Below are 22414 nucleotides of genomic sequence, written 5' to 3' on the forward strand. Positions count from 1 at the left end.
CTCAGTTGAGAACATAAATGGTTATAAAAAAGAAATGGGGCATGTATTACTGGTCATTTAAAGTTTTAATTAAATACATAATCAGGTAGAGAGGAAGAAAAAAAAACATCAATACTTCTACATTGATAGTCACAGTTTACTTGGTTTTGAAACATATAACAATCAACTTTAAAGCAAGTTTTAGTAACATAAATTTTCACTAGAGATGAGCCAGACAGATCAAACAGACACAGTCATTCAGATGAAAATACTAATTCATTAAAAATTATACTTGTGTCATTATGCAATGCTATTTTTTGGATAGTCCCATTCCAGGTGTCCAACTATTATGTCTCAAACAATTATGGATCTGTTTGGTTTTTATTGTTGACAATGATGAGAGTGATATACAGCACAGCGATGACAATGCCAATACCAAGAGCAGTATTGTTAAGAGTGAACGCCATTTTGGAGTTTCTCTTTGCTAATTGTTGTTGTCCAGACATGTTGGCATTCCGAGTCTGTGAAAATAAATGTGAAACAATGTCAGTTATGCCACTTCTTTGTAGTGTTTACATTGTAGTAGGAAAGCTATAATGTGACCTGCGTCCTACTAACAATGTTTCTTCACGATTATTCATGAATCAATCAATGTTTCAACGGATGCAAAAGGTGCTATTTCAAAATGATAAATCAGCTTTTATATTCCCATTGTGACCTCTTATGCAATAATGGAAACACAAGGCAAGTTTCAAGTTTCAAATGCAACCATCATCTGTTGCATTTCCTTTTTCTGAACCATCAAACCCATTTGGTGTCTTTAATTCATACTCTATCAGTAAACTATAGCATGTTGCAGAACAACAAAAATGTGCTTCAGTAACATCACACAGAGAATGTTCACAGATGTGCACAAAGCTTTGGTGAAATTAGGATGTTCTGTACTTCCACACTTCTTTCTCAATAACAAAAAGTCACACTATTTACGTGAAAAAAAAAGTTTGTTAAAATGGAGACAAGCATCTGCTTGGTAAACAAAAATAAAATTATAAACTCTAACCATCTTCATCTAAGCATGTTAAGTTAAGAGGTATTGGCCTGAATTAACTTTTGTTTTGAAAGCTCACATTTCAATCATGTGAACATGAACTATTATGCTTTGCACTCTTTGGTTTCAAACATATTTAAACAATAAAATATAAATGTGTTACTTTGAACTATCAACTATGATCTCTCCATTTCAAGCCAACAAGCCTTTGAAGGGATATTTTTTTTCTCCAAAAATTAAAATGTAACCATTAATGTTAAAAAAAAAAAATAATAATAATCTTCTTTTATGTTCCACAGAAGAAAGGTTTGGAACCACATGAAGGTGAGTAAATGATGACGACATTATCGTTTTAGGGTGAACTTTGTCTTTAAATTAAAGTAATTTTAGGGGAAAAGATCTATAAATATTTACAAAACAAAACAATTGGGATTTTAATTAATAAAGGTTAAACTATTTAAAAATGGCATTTTATGATTGGACAAAGTTAGTGTATCTCATTTGTATGACACAAATAAAAAGTTTGAAATGGGTTAAGAAATTAACTAATGCTTACGTTGATAGAGAAAACCAGTGCAGCGATGCCCAGAGGTAAGCAGCAGCACAGCATGGTAAAGATGGAGTAGCCCAGGTAATCTGGCTCTGGATACACCAGTGGAGTGGCGGTCACATAAACTGCAGGCTGCACGGTGACCACAGGATGGCCTGGATATGCTCCTTGGCCGTACGGCCCTGGAGCTCCATACTGTTGGCCTTGATAGCCAGAAGTGCTCTGAAAGTTCCCTGGAGGAGGCTGTCTAAGATGGTCCTGGTATGGTTGCGGCCCAGGCTGCAATAGCTTGGATTTCTCTGATGTATTCCAGTCTTCTTGGGGCTCCATTGTTCTGTTTGATTAACCTTTTGTCTTATCTTTTTTTGTGATTTACAGAGATGGCACACCTTTGTGGACTCTGTAGCCCAGAGGAATCAAGTTCTTCCAGTCATAGACCTTAGATCTTTATGGTCACGTGGAGATTTATAGAAATCGAACGGGAGGTGGATTGGAGGTGGAGCAGCAAGAAGTGACAGCAAGTGTGACAGATTCAGTTCCCTTGTCCACACAGGAACGTACATACATAATATTTACATAGTATTGACTGCAGTTGCCACTCTCCAGAATTTATCAGGTTTAATAAAAATTAAAGTCTTTTTGAGGTCTTTGTGGATTTTTTAATTTATTGATTGTTTGTTTTATATATATATATATATATATATATATATATATATAGTCCTGTCTCCATTTACATAATTAAATAATTAATTAATTAATTGTTTATTAAAATAATAAAAATAATACTTATTTATTAAAATATGTAAATATATTTTAAACCTCTTTTATAAGTTATAATGCTGGTTGATAGTCGAAACCAGGCTCACTTACAATTGTTTTTGTTTATTTCAAAACTGAAAGCCACAGCTGAATATGAGCAAGTGAGTATTTAACCAGTTGTAACCTGTTTGGACTGCTTTACAAATTGGAAAGGAAAATTAGTTAATCATGATGAGAAAGACATGTTATACAGTTGTAATTACAAATTTTAAACTTTTTTTTTTTTCTGAAGTTCTTTTTTATTTAAAGAAAGTTATTAACATTGTCTCAGTGATCTTAATGGTGGTTAATAATTATAATATTGATTGGCTGATTGGCACCAAAAGAACAGTCTCAAGACCCTATGACAGTTTGAGTAGTACAAATATTACTTATTTTAATTATATGTTGTTCACATAACTATATTTTCTATATCTCTAATTATTTGAATATTTTTACATGAATAAAAAAGCAACTATTGGTCAAAAATTCAAGCTTTAAAACACTTTAAAGTGAAATATTTATAATTACATCTTCAGATGGCCAGTTGATAGGAGGGGCTGAAGTTCCAGGGCCTGAGCAATGAGGGGGCCTGTGATAGGTTGTGGAGGACAAGAAAAGTATGCCTAGATTGATTGGCCAATGGGAGCACCTGAACTTTTCCGGTGGGCCGATCGCCGAAACCCCACCCTCCTACACATTTTATTCATTCTTATCCAGTGTCTGTGCTATTTCTCTTGAAAATTTATGAGTGATCCAATGTCTTTGTACTTGTTTAAACTAGAGTTGCAGGTATCTTTTCATTACCTTGGCTTAAATGGAGCGCATGGGGAACAAACACCAAAAGCCATGTGATGAAACGGCGCTACCTGATTAAACCGCACGCAGCACACAGCACGACAGAACAAACTGGACTGGACCAATGACCTTGGCATAGCACTTATGAGCTAGATTGACGCTGTCACCATTTTACTGAAGTGATAACCAGCGCTTGACCCATATGATTTCAACATACAACATGTACACCATTATAGTTGAACAAAGACTCTGTCATGAAGCTGGATGAAATCAGATTAAATGGCTCCATATAAACTATATAAATGAATTGTGAACCAAGATCTTCTCGGCTAATAGGCCCTTTTCACATGATGTCACGCAACTTCCGTTCTGACACGAAGCAGGGTATTCTTACTAGAGTTCACCCAGACGCTTGTACAACTGCCACAAATACGATTAGAGTATGACTGCTGCTGTCTATTCTCGTCCTCATTCAGGGAGAGGCGTCTGGCATCTCAAACGAATTTACCGAATACCGATCGGCGAGATTTGCCACTTGAAGTCAAGGGAGGAGTTAAAAACAGAGCACTGCAGTCACTGATTCCTGCGTCAGTGGGAAATAATTTTCCGTTTTATTATTTAATGTAATTCAGAAATAAATATTAAATATATTAAGTTTATATAAAAAGCTTTTAGTTAAAAACAGATGCCAGCATTTGTGTAAATAAATATAAAATGCAGGTCATAGCTGTTTTTTTTAAAGATCACATTACATAAAGCTTATAGTGAAAATAAAATACGATTACTTATAATAATCAATAATAATTCACAAAGTAAAAACACAGTATACATGTAGTTAAAGCAAAAAAGTCCAAAGTTCTGTAGAACTACGAGGCTGTCCTTTTTGTATTTTTTCAATATTAAGCCATTTTATTCTTGAACTGGATAATGAGTTTCTTTTCAGACCACTTGCCTTTATGGATGTGAAATTTGGCATGTAGTAAAAAAGACTTAATATAAAAAGTGACTTGTGTCCATGTCATTTTCCCATAATTAATAAAAACAAAATCATGTTGTTTGTCTTTTTATTGCCAAACTATATGAGGAATTTAATTTACACAGTGTACTCCTAAATTATCCGAGGAATGACATAAACCGAAATATCAAGTGAAAAGGTTTCAAGTATGTATTTTGTGTGGACACATAATCATTGTCACATACAAATCTGAACGCAAGCAGTTGCGATGAGCAAGCCACCCATCTAAAGCAGATGCAGAGAAACTTCGCAAAAGAACTCAACTGTAAGTAGATTAACATTATTTGTCTTAACTCTTAACGAACACCTTTTTATATTTCAAGTTTTTTCCCTCATTTTCCCGAGAAGTCTTCGGTGTAAAGGTAAAACGGGAAAGCGGAAGTTAGCTGACGTCACTGTGAAAAGGGTCTATTGCTCTTAAACTGTCGAATTCACTCAAGGTTTACATAAACACTCATATATGTCCTAAGTGAATGTAAACAGAAAACTGGACGTGTGTAAGTACATTAAATCTGTGCAATTGAAAAAAAAAAATACAAATAAAAAAATTCTCACTGCTCTTGACTGATTAACTTTAACTTTGAATAGAATTAGTGTATACTGAATTCATACAATAAAGTCTACTTAAGTTTACTGAAAGTCCTACTTACTTATTTTAGCATTTAAATGTTCATTGTTCACTGTCATTACTGTCATGAATTTATTTTATTTTTAATATTAATATGAATTTCTATTTCTGTTTGTACTCAGGATCACAGCTTCTTTGTCTTCCTTTCAGAGAACACTGACAATCTGATTGCACATTACCACATTACCAGGTGAGTGAATATGGTGAATTTTGTGTTGTTTGATTTAAAATTACATTTATAGTAAGTGGAAAGTACAAATTTGAAAATACAATGACTAATCTTTCCTAAAATTAAAAGTTTTTTTGATAAAAGTTTGTTCGAATTATTTAGTCAAGTTAATGACTGCTTGGATGTCTTTATCAGTGAGCTTCATACATGTTTTAAAGTTGAGCCTGACTACCAAAAAAGCATAATATGCATTTTATTGTTTTATTGTTTTGTTAGAGGGAGAAATAGTCTTGAAAGGTGTTGAGATTCTGATAGGATTGTCCAGTGTTGCAATGCATGTGTTGCCCTTCTTGGCCTGATGTATTCTGTAAAACTGAGTTACCCCAAGCCACTGAGGTATAATTTTTTTTTTTTTTTTCAGAAAATCCTGCTTGACTTGACTTGCACAACTTGTCTGCAACACATTATGGGCTGCGTGGCCACAGGAGCTGATCATGACCACTCTAGTCCATGCCTGTGTTACACTAGGCGTGCCTTGGCACGTTTCAGAGGCGGCTTACCGCTCCACTTCGCTAAAGATATGCGCCTAGTCTAACGCAGTACAGCATTATACAGCAAAATCTCTGGTCAAACATAGATTTTTGATACTTAAGATAAAATGTTCATTTATTTAGCCTTTATTTAAACATGTAAAAAATGAAAGTAATACAATTTAATTTCATAACATGTTTAATTTGCCTTTCCTTTCCTTTCCTTTCCTTTCCTTTCCTTTCCTTTCCTTTCCTTTCCTTTCCTTTCCTTGTTTTTTAATGCTAATTATTGTTAAAATATGAAAAATAAGATTTTGCATATATTAACAGTACAACATATTGTATGCAATATGAAAATCTGCAAACGGAACAACAAATCTCACAATAATTCATTTACATTTAGTCATTTAGCAGACACTTTTATCCAAAGCGACTTACAAATGAAGACAATGGATCAACAAGAGAGCAATGATAGTAAAAGTGCTATGACAAGTCTCAGTTAGCTAAACGCAGTACAGCATTATTCAGTCAGCATTATGAAAACATTGCATGTGAGAGTACAATACTCAATATGCTTAATACATTTTTCAATCATTTGTTCTGCAATTTATAGAAGATGAGTGATGCAGTCAAGATGAGGCCCACCACAAAGGCTAAATGGTTCAGGACGAGTGCAATTTGAGAGTTTCTCACTGCTTTAGTCCTCTGTCCAGTACTGTTAGCAGTGCGAGTCTGTAAAAGTAAAGATAAAATAATAAATGCAAACCACTGGATGAGTGTACATGCAGAAAAACACACTATCGGAAAATCAGACCTTGAACCACAAACCCCAATGTGCTGTGAGAGTGCTTATTCAGAAATTATTATTTCAAAAATGGTCAAAGGGAACCAGGGTTGTTGTTTTTGTTTTTTAATGCGACTGCATCACACACCTCACAAAAATACTGTTTTACAACATAAGCATGTAGAAATGCTTCTTTACTTCTGTTGTGAACAATGCAGAGATTCGGTCATTCGGTCATGAATCTGACATATTGATGAGCTAATGACAGAGAAAGTGCAATTATCCTGACTCATCATGGCTTTGTATAATGCCTGCACACTACTGGTCAAACTTCTTTCCAGTCATTACCATGAAAACATTAGAATGTCTCTTTAGAATGTCAAGTGAAAATGTTTGCATGACAAAACCTATAAATATTGCAGCTCTAGGTTTTGGAACAGATCCAACAAACTATGATCATATTTTCATGAGTTCTAAAATGATATGACTTTCTAGAGAGTCTCAATGTTGATAACTGTTCTGAAGATTGCAGTAAGCCAGCAAATGCAAATGCTGGTTTGAGGTCAGCTTCATAAAGCAACTTCAGCATTGTGGTTTTCCATGCTACACTGCAGGACTTTCCAAAGCATGCACCTGACCTGATGCACTTAAAAGAAACATGAAAAAAAGGCTTTTGAGACTGAGATGAATCCAAACTGAAGAACCTGCTTGCTTCTATTTGACCTACATAGCAATCACATCTCTCTTTGGATTTCACTGCTAATACAGCACCAGTAAAAGGTCATGTTCTCCAAAGGGATCAAAATGAAAATATGGCATATGATATAATATTTATTTTATAATTTATTTTAATAGTATGAACAAAACACTACAGTTTGTTATCTTGAGGAAACTTAAAAAAAAAAAAAAATAAAGGGATAGTTCACCCAAAATTTGAAATTACCCCAAAATGTACTCAGCCTCAAGCCATCCTATACGACTTTCTTCTTTCAGATGAATACAATCAGAGTTATATTAAAACATGTCCTGGCTCTTTCAAGCTTTATAATGGCAGTGAATAGTGACTGAGATTTTGAATTAAAATAAAATGCACAAATCCATCATAAAAAGTGCTCCATATGGCTCTGGGGGGTTAATAAAGGCCTTCTGAAGCGAAGCAATGTGTTTGTGCGGGAAAAATGTCCTTATTTGAAACTTTATAAACTGTTATCTCTAGCTTCCACTAACTGTCGTACGCGCGTTCACGAGAGTGGCTTTCCAGTTGATTATGTAGGACGTTGGCGAACGTGTTGACAAACGCGGAAGTGACGAACGTGGAAGCACAGAGGAGAAAGCAAAACAAAACATTGGTAATGAATTAGAAGTACAAAACAAGGATTTGTAAAGAAAAATTATGGAGGATTTCGATATATAAGCCAAGAGGAGACTGGTTTTGCTTTGCTGTAAAATAAAACTTGGTTCTCGTGAGATTAGCATATTCTTACCGGAGCTTACAATATACGCCTACATCCTACATAGCAGAAGCTAGAGATTATGGTTTATAAAGTTTTAAATAAGGATATTTTTTATACACAAACACAATCGCTTCAGAAGGCCTTTATTAACCCCCCGGAGCTGTGAGGAGCAATTTTTATGATGGATCGAGGCACTTTTTCAAAATCTCAACGCCAATTTACTGCCATTATTAAGCATGGGAGAGCCAGGACATTTTTTAATACAACTCTGATCATATTCGTCTTAAAGAAAAAAGTCATATACACCTAGGATATGATGAGTAAATCATGGAAATTAAAAAAAATAAAAATCTTTAAATCAAGGAAAATTCCCTAAAAATATTATTCAGCAAAAATGCATCAAAGCAATAGGAAAATTGACAGTTTTGACATTTGAAGCATTAAAATGGTCAAAAGATTGCTGTTGTTTTGAACCTTCTATTTTTCACAGAATCCTAAAAGAAAGTGTCCACAAAAACATTAAGCAACACAACTGTTTTTAACTTTGATAATAATAAGAAATGATTTTAATGAATGTTTCATGAAAAAATCTTACTGACCCCAAGCATTTGAACGGTGTGTTTTTATCTACTTTGAACCTGCATGAACATGTTTGCAAAAGAAGAAATGGCTTCTGTGCAAGAGGAAGAAAAATAGAATTAAAGGTAAATAAATTAACTTTTACTTACAGCTCTAGAGAAATAAAGAGCGGCACTTCCCAGACAGACAAAGCAGAAAAAAATTGTAAATTTGGAGTAACACATGTAATCCGGCACAGGCTCAGCTGGTGGTTCTTGGATCATGCACTCAGAGGGTTGGACAATGACCACAGGCTGGATGCTAACAGGTTGGACGGCATGAGGATTTTTATCATGACTGTCCTGACGATATAGTGGAGATAATTCCTGATCCATGCCTGATCACTTCCACCCTTCTTTTTAAGATATGTTCTCTTGTTTTTCTGATGAAATATTGTGAGTCTTTTTTCAGGACCTTGGTCTTTTATGGTGAACAGTGTGAAACAGTATTAGGGTGTAATGGTGAACCGAAGTGGGCTAGACTTTAGTTTAACCACACAGTGCTCTCCAGATAGCACAAACTTTTGGGCCAAATGTGGCAGTTAGCTGGCATGGCTGAGCACATACAGTATGGGACATACTTTCACCATATATGTTTTGCAATGGCTTTAGAAGCTGAGGGAATGTTTTATTGGGTGTGTTGTATTGAGGTATATGGCACAGATGACAACATGCAACTGAGATATAACACACTGTGGAATATTTTAACCTATGGTTAACATTTAGTTTTTACTTGGAAAAATACACATCACCTGCTAGAGTCATGTGCTACAGGTTAATGTCAGCCCACATCTCAGCCTATTTCACAACAGTATTGGTTGCTTTCTTCCTTCCTTCCTTCCTTCCTTTTTTTTGTGACTGTGACTTGTGAAAATATGACTGGCAGCTATTTATATGCAGCAGGGACATAAAATTTTTTCTCCAAGGGGTCTCTCCAAGAGGCCAGAGCTGCTACAGAGGCCAGGTTCACCCTGACTCGAAGTCATCCATGACGCCATGCCTGGGGCGTAACTTGTGGTTTCAGCAAGTACTGTAGGGGCCTCATAGGAAGCAGGCCCAACTGTAGCACCGGTGATGATGAGGCCATGAGGCCTAGCATCTTTTGAAATGTCTTGAGAGGGCGATAGTCTCCATTTTTGAAGGAGGCCGTGAGCTGCTGTATGATCAGTGAACGTTCTGGCGTGACCATCACCCTCAGCTGGGTGGAGTCAAAAAGTGCCCCCAGGAATGAGATCCGTTGGCTGGGAGACAGCACGCTTTTGGCAAAGTTGACCCTGAGTCCCAGGCATTCTAAAATGCTGACCACAAAGGATATATAACATAATACATCAACCTCCTAAAAGAAAAATAAAACACAGTCATCGAGGTAGTTCAGAATGCGGACCTCAGAGGGGAGAGAGCTGCATCCATGCACTTCGTAAAAGTGCAAGGAACCAGGGACAGTCTGAAGAGGAGGACCATGTATTGATATGCTACTCCCTTAAAGGCGAATCTCAAGAATCGTCTGTGTTGGGGGCTATCTGGATGTGAAAGTTTAAGTGTCTTTCAGGTCCAGAGAGAAGAACCAGTCCCCTGGGCATATTTGCAAGATGATCTGATTCAACGTGGTCATCCTGAATGGCTCTTTCATGAGGGCGCGGTTCAGGTGTCTGAGATCGAGGATGGGCTGGAGGCCGCCATCCTTTTTGGGGATGAGGAAGTAACGGCTTTAGAAGCCACACTCACTCTGAGCTGGCAGAACTATCTCTACAGCTCCTTTTGCCTGTAAATTCATCACCTTAGAGCGCAGGACGTTAGAGTCCCTGCTCTGCACTAAGGTGGGAACCATGCTACTGAACCATAGGGGTCTCAGAGCAAACTGAAGATAATAACCTTGTTCTATGATCCCCAAACCCAATGGCCGTGCAGTTACACTGCGTTATTAAAAAAGGCTTAAGTTATCGGAGAGAATTAGTTTTTCCCATAAGTGTCTAGTGGCTACGTACGAGTGAAGTATTGATAGGGAACTGCTGTGCCTTGTTTATCTTCATGGTTCCCCTTGTATATTTCCATAGTGTTTAATTAGTTCCTCTCCCTTGTTACCTTATTACCCAGTTTGTCTCTCCCTTTTTATACCCTATATATTCTACTTTGTCTTTGCGAAGTGTTGTAAAACCATGTTCACACTACACAACTGTATTTCTGAGCAATTCCCCTTGTTTCTTACTGATAATAAAATGATTCCCTTCGAAATTAAAGCCAGATATGTTGCCCATTTTGGTTAAAATAGACAATATTTCTGCAGCCATAACAAATAATAAGGGTGAACAGCCACAACCTTGTCTAATACCTCTTTTGACCCAAAATCTTGAACATATACGTTGAGTAAGAGCTACAGAGCTGTTTATAAAGCATTTTAATAATATTTATACATTTTGGACCAAAACCAAAGTGTTTAAGAGTCTGAAAAATAAAAGTTCCACCATGTCAAAGGTCATATAGAAATCCAAAAATAAAAGAAACCGTCTTCAGTTAGATGACCATTTTCAATTAAATAAAAAACATGCTTAATATTATTACGAATTAATCTATCCTTTAAGAATCCTGATTGTGATTCCAGTTTTCAATCTAAAAGCTAGAGCCTTAGTATATATATATATATATATTAATATATATATATATATATATATATATATATATATATATATATATATATATATATATATATATATATATATATATATAATATATTTACACACACACACACACACACACACACACACACACATATATATATATATATATATTAATAGACTATTTAATATAATATAATTATGTACAGATTTTTTTGTTGTACCATGTTCTCTGTTTTGTCCTGTGTAGCCCCCTGGGCCTAGAAAAACGCTGTTTTGTTTCACTGTATACTATAGAGCTGAAATGATAATAAATACGCTAACTCTCTGACTGACTCTGATTCAAGATCAGATCAATACCATAGTCACTGTTTCAGTGGTTCAATGCTGGGGGTGTCTCTTGGAGGTTTTATTGAAGCATCTTGGAGAACTTGCCCCAGTTCTTCTGGATTTAGTCTGTCTCCGTTTCTTCTGTTTCTTCATGTAATCACAGACAGACTGGATGATGCTGAGATCAGATCTATGTGTGGAGCACTGACTGCTATCAGATTTCTTGATTTGTGTATACAAAAATCTCACTGGATTATTACAATTAATAATTTTTTAGCTGGTGAAAATACTAATAATTTTAATAATAAAGTTCTAATAATTTTGGCCACCACTGTACATGACCTCAAAGCTGGATATCTTATAAAATATATTTTAAGTGGTGATTTGACACTGGATGAATATACAGTATGGACAGACATCCTTCTAAATTTTGAATTATTGATATTTACAATATTATTCAAGATTTCTATTTATCAAATTCATTAATTGATATTTGGAGAAACTTAAACCTCACTGCCAGACACTTTTCATGGTTCAAACCAAATGCCACATCAAGATTGAGAATCGATTACTGGCTTGGATCTGATACTCTTGCAAGTTATGCAACATATTTCAAGTGTCCACTTAACAGGATCATTGTTTGATGAATTTAATTTTAGAACAAAGTAAAAAATCTTTTCATACTAAAGCATATTAGACATTTAATGCAGAGTTACTAAATCATAATGACTTTTGTACCTATACTAAAACAATTATAGCTGAAATTGAAGTAAAAAGTAAAAGTGGTATTAAATGGAGATATTTAAAACATAAATTGAGAGAATGCTTAATTACATTTAGCAAAAATCTAATAAAAAAGAAATGTGAAAAAGAAATCCTATTATTCAAAGGGCTCTGCACGATCAAAGCAGAGGAATAAGGGTCTCATCCTCTGATCTATAATATAGAACTAGATTGCTCATGACTAAAGTGAAGCCGCCGCGCCGCCATATTGGTAATCCCTAGTGTGCGTAAACGTTCTATTGAATTAATAGGAAATTGTATGATTTTAATGAGAAAACATCATCTAACAAGTCAGCGTTTATAAATCTGAAGTATTTCTGTACATTATTACAATGCAAACACCCTAGGCATGTAAACGGTTATTTTTTAAATGTCGGGAATTTCCCCTACTTATTAAAAAGCGAACATCATGAACATGATAAACATTAGACGAACATGACCTCAACATATAAAACAAACGACAACGTGCTCATTCTGAAATCTGAATTTATTCACAGAAATAACTGACTATATACAGTATTGATTTAAAGACAAATAAGGCTTTAATTCCAAGATAGTAAGTTAAGCTTTTCATTTCATTATAGAGCAACATTAACAACATAATTGTATTATTCATTGTAATTTATTCAAATCCATTTCTGACACTAATACGTTCATGTTTATAACGATCCAACACAAAATATACACAAAGAAATAGGCTATATTTTGTGTTGGATCGTTACCTGTGTCATCAGTGCACATCAGACACACCCACCTAAACGGTTTAAATATATCGCTTATACTACCCCAAAAGACCGTAAACACTGCAGATAACATCTGAAGTAAACATTAATTTACATACACATAACATAAAAACTAGTCCCGTTTGACTGATTTGCTTCAAATTTTGATTTTAGGACAGCGGTTTGAATGTTTTTTTACTCAAAAACCTTAATGTCTTTTTGATTGAAGAAAGAAAGACATGAACATCTTGGATGACATGTTGGTGAGTAAATTATAAGGTTTTTCTTTCTTTTTTTTTATAGGAAATTAACTAATCCTTTTTATGAAACAATTTGTACTCCTTTTATAAGAGCTCTTTAGGCATGGCCATATTAACTATTCAACTTTAGCACATGCATTGGTAAAATTGATGTATTTGTAACACGTCAATAATTTTGACCTGTGTTTTAAAACTGTAATTTTGTACCCTATAGGGTACCCAGTTTGTACCCTATAGTATGAGGCGCCGCGTAGGATTTAAATCAAACTTCGCTTATGAATACATGTATAAAACACGTGCATATACACCTATACATTACTCACATATACATGCATACTACGGGACGTTCACAAATACATATATGAAATACACATGCACACTAATATGAAATCGATACCAATACATATAATGTTAACAATGAATGCATACACACTTGTGAATAAACTTGCGTATACATATAAACTTGACGCGTGCATACACAAAAAGACACTCGCATATATGTATAAGCTCGATCCATGCATATACCACCTACACACACTCGCGCATACATATAAACTCGCTACATACAAACACAACTGCACATACTCACATATACATATAAACTTGATCCGTGCATATACACCTATTAAACACTCGCACATAAATGTAAACTCGATGCGCGCATACACATCCATAAAACACTCGCGCATACATAAAAAATAACATTTACTAACGTATACAGTTCTATGAGGCGCCGCGTAGGATTTAAATCAAACTTCGCTTATGAATACATGTATAAAACACGTGCATATACACCTATACATTACTCACATATACATGCATACTACTGGATGTTCACAAATACATATATTAAATACACATGCACACTAATATGAAATCGATACCAATACATATAATGTTAACAATGAATGCATACACACTTGTGAATAACTTGCGTATACATATAAACTTGACGCGTGCATACACCAAAAGACACTCGCATAAGCTCGATCCATGCATATACACCTACACACACTCGCGCATACATAAAAAATACATACAAACAAACACAACACAAAAAAAACTGCACATACTCGCACTTGATCCATGCATATACACCTACACTCACTCGCGCATACATATAAACTCGCTGCATACAAACACAACTGCACATACTCGCATATACATATAAACTTGATCCGTGCATATACACCTATTAAACACTCGCACATAAATGTAAACTCGATGCGCGCATACACATCCATAAAACACTCGCGCATACATAAAAAATAACATTAACTAACGTATACAGTTCAGATAAGAAAGACACATGCTTTATTTGTGTACATATATATATATATATATGCAAGTGATTTCATATGTAGATGTGCGTGAACTTTTCAGTTTAAACGGAAGGCATTTCAGTGTAAACGGAAGGCATTTCAGTGTAAAAGGAAGGCATTTCAGTGTAAACGGAAGGCATTTCAGTGTAAAAGGAAGTCGTTAAAGCGTGAACGAAAGGAAGTAACCTGTCTATATACCGCATTTGCAATCATGGATAGGGATCGTTATACAACTGAAACAATTAGCATTTTGCGAAATTTTCTTTCTTCGCCCGCTATTATAATAACACGCAAACGATGCCAACATCATCCGCCGGTTGAGTTCACGGACCATAATATCACACTCGACAGCAGTTAATTGGCAGTCTCGATCTAGAAAAAGGTGAGATTTTAACTTCTATGCAATCTTCATGAAATGCATCCAAACGCTATGCAAATTACACACACACAGAGAGAGTAAAATGTCCTGCCTCTATAGTTAAAAAATATAAAATGTGTTCCCAACTAAGTCCCAGTTTCAATAGTGAGTTTACCCATTTTCAGAATTAAGGATGTCAAGAAATTTTAAATGTGATTAATTAAAGTTTGCTTTTTGTTAAGCTGTATTTGTTTTTACAGGCCAAGGACACAATACCATCGGACTTTTAATAATGATTTTATACTGTTGACCTCTCCTGACGATAATGTAGTAGTAAAGCAAAAGAAAAAACAGCACTTGCATGAGATTGGACACATATTAAATGCGTTTGAATTTGACAAAACATGGGATAGAAATCATAGAAAAAGTGCCACATGATTTAAGGTAAACAATATATATTTTTAAGATGTTATAGTTATTGTAAATGTTTTACTGTGTGATGTATTATTTAAGGGTTTATAAGGGGTTTATTTATGAAGGGTATTACAGTAAACTTTTGAATGGGGTCATTTTTTTATAAATTCAGTTATTATTTTGTCTTGTAGAGTATATGTAAACATCTCATGTGAAATAGCTTATTCTGGACAGAACTAAATAAAAAAAAAATAAAATGCAATTTTCATGATCCCTCAAATTTTGTTTCAACTATTAATATTTTGCACATTCTGCAAAGGGTATGTAAAACTTATGAGGGAGGTTGTGGCCTAATGGTTAGAGAATCCAAAAGGTTGTGAGTTCAAGTCTCGGGCCGGCAGGGATTGTAGGTAGGAGGAGTGAATGTACAGCGCTCTCTCCACCTTCAATACCACGACTGAGGTACCCTTGAGCAAGGCACCGAACCCCCAACTGCTCCCCGGGCGCCGCAGCATAAATGGCTGCCCACTGCTCCGAGTGTGTGTTCATGCTGTGTGTGTGCACTTTGGATGGGTTAAATGCAGAGCACGAATCCCGAGTATGGGTCACCATACTTGGCTGTATGTCACGTCACTTATGAGTACAACTGTATATGGCCTAAAATAACCCTAACACCTATAAGGAAGCCCATATGGGAAAGAAAAAAAGTAAATCAATTAAACTTCATAAAAAAAAAAATAAAAAAAAACACACACACACACACACTCCAGTCTTACCAAGAGTAGTGGTCTTAAAGGATTTACGTACAAGGCCTTCAGCTTGAACACCTTTAAAATCAAGCTGCTATCCAGTTCCTGACCTTCACTTAAGGTGTAATGAGCTTGTATGGGATACATCCCATAAGTATTTCCAAACTGCACACAATTAAAACCAGTGGTACTAATAAACCCTTAAATAATACATCACGCAGTAAAACATTTACAATAACTAACAACTTAAAAAAAAAAAAAAAAAAACATTTACCTTAAATCATGTGGCACTTTTTCTTTGATTTTTCTTAAAAAACCGTTCTATCCCATGCTTTGTCAAATTCAAACGCATTTAATATGTGTCCAATCTCATGCAAGTGCTGTTTTTTCTTTTGCTTTACTACTACATTATCGTCAGGGGAGGTCAACAGTATAACATCCTTATTAAAAGTCCGATGGTATTGTGTCCTTGGCCTGTAAAAACAAACACAGTTTAACAAAAAGCAAACTTTAACCACATTTAAATTGCTTGACACTCCTTAATTCTGAAAATGGCAAAGCTCACTATTAAAACTGGGACTTAGTTGGGAACACATTTTATATTTTTTAACTATAGAGACAGGACATTTTATTCTCTCTTTCTATGTGTGTGTAATTTGCATAGCGTTTGCAGCTATTTCATGAAGATTGCATAGAAGTTAAATTCTCACCTTTTTCTAGATCGAGACTGCCAATTAACTTACTGCTGGCAAGTGTGATATGGTCTGTGAACTTTGCCGGCGGATAATGTTGACATCGTTTGCGTGTTATTGATGCTTTTGTATACCAGGGGTAGAAGGCTGAAACAAAGTGCGCGATTCAGATTGTGCTTCTGACTGCAGTTGAGCAGGCAACACATTCGATTCAACTGAATTGGTAATTAATCTTATAAAAGTGGGCGAAGAAAGAACATTTTGCAAAATGCTAATTGCTTCAGTTGTACCACGATGCCTGTCCATGATTGCAAATGCGGTATATAGACCAGATCAACCCAGTCTCATATAAAAACGTACCCTGACTACGTTGGTCCAAAGTGCAAAACGTAGAGGGGTTACAATAATGGCCCTTGAATTGTATGACTGTTACGTTTTTTTTTGCCTATTCTTTTCCTATTGTTTTGCGTCCAAGTCACGTGACTTTCAAGATTCCGACCGTGAGAACAAAAAACATGGCGGACATTTCTCTCATTTTTAGTGAAAAAAATCAATATTTTGAGTTAGTTTCTGCATAAAAGTTTTGATTACATTTCTAGCGAGAAATATATATTTTATTTTCATAATATTCACTCAGTGAATGTACATAATCACTCGCTTGCTCGTTGTTGCGAAGATTTTTCAGATCTCGCCAGAATAACGTGAAACTGCAACGTTTTGGTTGCTATGGACACCTAGCATAGCTGTGGCCCCAGATTCCACGAAGAAGAAGAAGAAGAAGAAGAAAACGAGGGAAAATAAGCAGGAAAAGGTAAACAATGAGGAAAAGGAAGCGTGGAAAAATAACTTGGCCAAGCTGAAAATGAATCACCTTGACCCCGAAGATGCCATATTCCTGGTTGATGCGTTCCTGGATGAGTGCAAGGTAAATAACATTATCTCATTGGTGGAAAAAAGCATACTAATTACATGCTAATTATAAGGTCTAAGACCATAATAGGCTCTGAGGTATAGCAGGGAAGAAGTATCAAGGTGCAAAACTGCAACACTCCAAACAAAGTGCAACTATACAGTACCAGGTTCAATGTCTTTATTCAAATGCAAGCTATAGTGCTGAGCTGAGCTGAGTTCACACATTAGAGCCAGTGAGAGTTTAATTCAATATTGTGTCAAAACGTTTAACTTTCTTTTCTATTTTTCAATGTATAACGGGTTTTCTAGAAAGGGCCACAACCGTTAGACTGAATTTTTACAATGTAATATTATAACATTGGTTTTATAATGAGATGTTTATAGGTGGTTATAACCTTGGTGGGTGGTGGTTTATTATGTGGCTTAATTGTTTATTTAGGTGGATCAGCATGGACAAACTAAAGGAGGGTCAAAACAATCCACAAAGCTGTGTGTTTGGCTCGATGAGGACAAAGATGGTCATCCTCTGCCAAAAAGATGTAGAGCTGGAGAGAAACGAAAGCGAGATTCAGCTACTGGTTGGTTTTTTTTGTTTGTTTTTTTCATCATTAGTTGCATTCATTATTCATTGAGCAAGTTCTAAATTGATATTTATATTTTTGCAGTTTCTTCAGCAAGCGTTAAAAGCGTGTCCTGTGCTCCGTCTACCAGCACAACTGAAGACACTGTGATCATTGAAAATTTTGGTTTTTTCCCTTAATACTTGTTTCCTCATTTGTTATGTGGTAATTGTCCAGATTTAACATTGCCTTCTTCCCTTTTAATTTTCAGACTCCCTCATTCAAGATGTCCGAGACCTCTTGGGAAGTGGTGCTGAACAACCTTTCCCCTCAGACTGGAGGAACAGGCAAACTACCTCTCTGGAGAATTGGACAGTAATGAGGCCCTTCATGGTGAACAATATGTTGTCATCTGAGAAGCCCAAGGAGGGGGTTTGCCATCACTGTGGACACAAGGCTGCAGTAGTGATGTGTAGGGAATGTTTACCGCGATCACTCTACTGCACAGCCTGTGACCTTTCCACACATGAGGCCCTGGTGCTTCATAACAGAGCATCCATGGTGGAGGGGTTCTTCAGACACCTGCCGCCATCCACTTTTGTTCAGCACATGGGAGGGAAATTCTCCTATCATGAAAAAGGTAGTTTTTAAGTCTCAGGTTATATAGGCTGTTTTACATTTTACACAAATCCTGGTTTACTCCAACAAACATGCTGGATGAAGTTGTGTTTGATAGAAACAACACCCTCTCTGTTGAGTTTTTGGTTTCATTTACTCTAATATGTAAACTAATTCTGTTTTTTAGATTGCATGTTACCAATCGTTCCTCCCTGCTGCGACTGCTCCACTGGGCAAACAAGCTTTTCCAAGGGAAAGCCAGTTATTTTAATTGGAATGAATGGTAACATTTTTTTTTATTATTTCTTCATATTGTGTTTTTTTTGTTTCTTGTGAACAAGAGATAATTGTTTTTGTCTGAAATTTCAGGAAGATACAACCTCTTCCTTCCATCAGTAAACTGCTCCTGTGGAAAAACCTTGCCAGTGACCATAAGTGATCTGGTTGAAAGTGGTTACTGGCCAGCCACTGTCAATTTTGAGACCTTTTACTTGGTGGACTTGTTCACCACGTATGAGGATCTAAAAATCACTGCCCCAGGGATGTCGAGACAAGCTTTTGTCAGCATGCTCGAGTGTCGTACAAAACTCTTCGGGCGAGTGAGTGGACTCATCATTTAATTATCTTGTTTGGATCACCTTTTAAATAACAGATTCATTGTTAGGACTTGTTGTTGCAATCCCCAAAGTTTCAGCACATATTTCTTGACAGAGCCCTTTCTTCATCATGACCACAGTCTAAAGCCAACCTTCAAAACTGTTTTGTTTTTTCACTTTTGCTCTAAGAGTGGTAAGATTTGTGGGGACACAATGCAGAGGGCCTTCCTCGAATGGGCCTATGCCAAATTTGAGGTAGACAAGCTGTCTCAGGTCCAGCATTTTCAGTGCCCTGCATGCACACCCTCCATGTTGGCAGTTGCAGTGGATGGGAACCGCAAATTATATCGTTTCAAAAGCCAACCAGGGTGTGTAACATTCATGTACAATGAAATGCTAGTGAGCCACAAATTACTTTTATACACTAAATTTAACCCACATCTATATATTTCTTTCAAGCCTGATGGGTTTTTTGATGGAGTCTTTTTGGCCAATGATGCTGAGGTGTCCTCCTTTGTTGATTACATCCATGGAACAACTGGACATGTAAGCTAAATTTATATTTCTTCATGTGTAACACCACAATTAAAAATTTGTATGAATGCTTGCCAGTTTTTCCCCCAAAATTTAAACATTATTTGGTTTGCATCAAATGCCATAATACCATGATTTACAGCTTATTTTGTAAAATGTAACTGTGTAAATGTCTGTATTTGCCCTCATCTGTTTAAGAATCCAGGGAAAGGGAGATGTGGTGCGGGTCAGTGGACCGCAGCACGAGAGTCTGCCAACAAGTCTGGAAGCAAACTAGACGAGGAAGGTGTTGAAGTTGCTGTCTGCCGTCATGGGGTTTTGCTGAAGGGACTGAATATGTTCCGTGGAGAAATATTTGCATACCCATTATATCTCCAGAAACAGCTAGCTTCACAGACCGTCAGTTTTTTTTGCTCTGATGTGGTCTGCAAATATTGGCCATATCTGCAGAAAGTTGTGGACCACTGTCCAGAGTTGGAGGACTTGCTGAACATGCGCCCATTTCTCTCCATCATGCATGCAAAAGCGCATTCATGGATGTGTGAGGTAATAATGACAATTAGATGTATTACTTACCATTTGCACCACACATTATGATTGTCTGTCCTCTGCCCCTACTTGTTGTTTTCCAAATTATAACATTCATTTAAATGTGTTACAGTTAAAATGGGGGGGACGCAATCAAGAAGGAGCTGGAACAACAATCGGGGAGGAGGTTGAACAGGTTAACAGCTTCCTCTCTCGAGCAGCCATATGTTCAAAGTACATGTCAAAAGCCGGTAAGCATTTTTCATGTAAAGTTGTGTCCAAACTGAGACCAAGTGGTTTGAACACTGATGCTCGGCCTTTGCATTTTAGAGTTCCATGCATAGGTGCTCCCTTAGAAAACAACTGTCTAGTCAGCACTTTTACACTGATCAGGATTCTCATAATAATAATTTAACTTCTGACACGTTAATTAAGTGTATGATTATTTCCAGGTTTATGTGACAATATTAGAGAATGATCAATGTAGTATCTGACCTGTGGTCCTCACTGTGAACCTAAATTACTGCACATACATTGTGTGTCAGTTCGCACAGACATGCTAACAATCCAGGCAAGTGGCTGGAACAAGCGAAAGGCAGAAAACCTTGACCGGACACTGGCCAAAAGATACATCAAGGTACAACTAGGAAAATATGTATAATAACATTTTTGTTTTTAAATTCTCAGCATTTGTTAACAAGGATATTTCTTTTGGACAGACTGTACAAAGGATTGCAGAGGCAACAAAGGACCTGGAGAAACTCACAGCTGAGTTATCTCTACAGCAAGACACAGTCCAGCAGTGGGTGTCTGATGTTCAGCAGTGGACCTCAGGTACTTTGAAAAAATTATTTGATGGGATATTTTAAGAATCATAGGCTCTGCTCTTGTACAGGGGATCTGAAAAGAGGCTGATTGTAAACTGAAATTGGCATTAATCAATTTGTTTGTTGTCATCCAAAGGAGCAACAATCCAAAATGACCTGCAGAGGACCATCGAGGGGCTATATTTGGGCATCAAACAGCGAAAATTTCAGCATGTATCGTCAGTCTGGTGAGAGCAGAAAAGGCAGCTAGTAATGCAGATTTGTGAAAAAATGAATTCACTACTGATTTATACATAGTAAAAATAGCAAAGCCTTTTATTAAAAAAAAAAAAAAAAAAACATCTTTTGAAGTAGGTTTACTACAAGTCAGGGCAGCATACTGAAAAACTGTCAAAATCATAATAAGGTTGAGTGCAATATCCAAATATTTCCAATATTTCTGCATAGTGCAGAGAAGAACCAAAATAACAAAAAAAAATATCAAAAAAACCAACCAAGCTTTCTCACAAAATTAAAAATGATTATGAAACTTGTGATGCAAAAATGATCACACAAAATCTGTCACAATAATCATAAAACATACACACATATTGTGAAGTCTTATTTTGTATGGTGCTTTTGTGTAGTGATCGTGTGAATGTACACTCATTTTTTGTTTCTCATTGTAGGTGGGAACAAGCGAAGGCATCAACTGAGAAGAAAGATTGCTGTTGAGAAGAAAGCCTTGGAAGTTGCCATCAATGACCACAATGCTACTGTGGGGGAAGTTGAAAAACTGCCTCCTCCCAATGAACTCCTGGCTGTGGACAACTATTCCTGGCCATGGGAATGTAAGTACTTCCTCTGAAATGCACTGAATACAAATTGTTTGATGCACACATCTTGATGTAAATATGGAATTTTACTAGTCAGTGAGCCACATAGCTCACTGATTGTCTGCCATACATAGCAAAACAATCAACAGCAAGAGGCATTGCTCAATTCAACTACAAAAAACTATAAACACATATCTCCACTTCACATGAGATAATGAGATCCTACAATTTGCACCAGAGTACAAAAATCAGCCTCGCCTCAGTTCTACAGAGAGCATAGAGTCCATAGGGCAGCATTTATAGACAGAAGAATACAAAAGACAAATGTACTGGACGTTTCCTTATGGAGCACAGTCCCTGCTAGAAAAAAGGGGACATTTGTTCTTATTACAGGAGGTGAATAATTTCCTCT

The 22414-nt window shown here is 36.2% G+C and overlaps 2 protein-coding genes across 2 annotated transcripts; one reads left to right on the top strand and one right to left on the bottom strand.

The window, feature by feature from the left end:
- Positions 1–46: 46 nt before the first annotated feature.
- Positions 47–2086, bottom strand: LOC109085357 (synapse differentiation-inducing gene protein 1-like). Its single transcript, XM_019099917.2, has 2 exons — positions 1584–2086; positions 47–500 (listed from the first exon to the last, which is right to left on the bottom strand). Exons 1-2 carry the CDS (start codon positions 1905–1907, stop codon positions 342–344), a joined length of 483 nt encoding a protein of 160 aa, XP_018955462.1. The 5' UTR covers positions 1908–2086; the 3' UTR covers positions 47–341.
- Positions 2087–17573: 15487 nt separating this feature from the next.
- On the top strand, positions 17574–22070 carry LOC109051380. Its single transcript, XM_042773319.1, has 12 exons — positions 17574–18102; positions 18190–18724; positions 18890–18985; positions 19072–19301; positions 19488–19666; positions 19757–19844; positions 20031–20378; positions 20494–20611; positions 20906–20997; positions 21080–21194; positions 21324–21414; positions 21856–22070. The coding sequence occupies exons 2-12, from the start codon at positions 18463–18465 to the stop codon at positions 21899–21901; spliced, it is 1665 nt and encodes a 554-aa protein (XP_042629253.1). The 5' UTR covers positions 17574–18102; positions 18190–18462; the 3' UTR covers positions 21902–22070.
- Positions 22071–22414: the final 344 nt, after the last annotated feature.

The sequence above is a fragment of the Cyprinus carpio genome, chromosome A16, assembly GCF_018340385.1.
Source record: "Cyprinus carpio isolate SPL01 chromosome A16, ASM1834038v1, whole genome shotgun sequence".
NCBI lineage: Eukaryota > Metazoa > Chordata > Actinopteri > Cypriniformes > Cyprinidae > Cyprinus > Cyprinus carpio.

Bases quoted from the DNA above. Each gene is read 5' to 3' on its own strand.
- LOC109085357 (XM_019099917.2), bottom strand. From the start codon at position 1,907: ATGGAGCCCCAAGAAGACTGGAATACATCAGAGAAATCCAAGCTATTG. The intron at 501-1,583 runs GTAAGCATTAGT...TTATTTTCACAG, and splicing joins CACTGGTTTTCTCTATCAAC to ACTCGGAATGCCAACATGTC.
- LOC109051380 (XM_042773319.1), top strand. From the start codon at position 18,463: ATGAGGCCCTTCATGGTGAACAATATGTTGTCATCTGAGAAGCCCAAG. The intron at 18,725-18,889 runs GTAGTTTTTAAG...TCTGTTTTTTAG, and splicing joins ATTCTCCTATCATGAAAAAG to ATTGCATGTTACCAATCGTT. The intron at 18,986-19,071 runs GTAACATTTTTT...CTGAAATTTCAG, and splicing joins TATTTTAATTGGAATGAATG to GAAGATACAACCTCTTCCTT.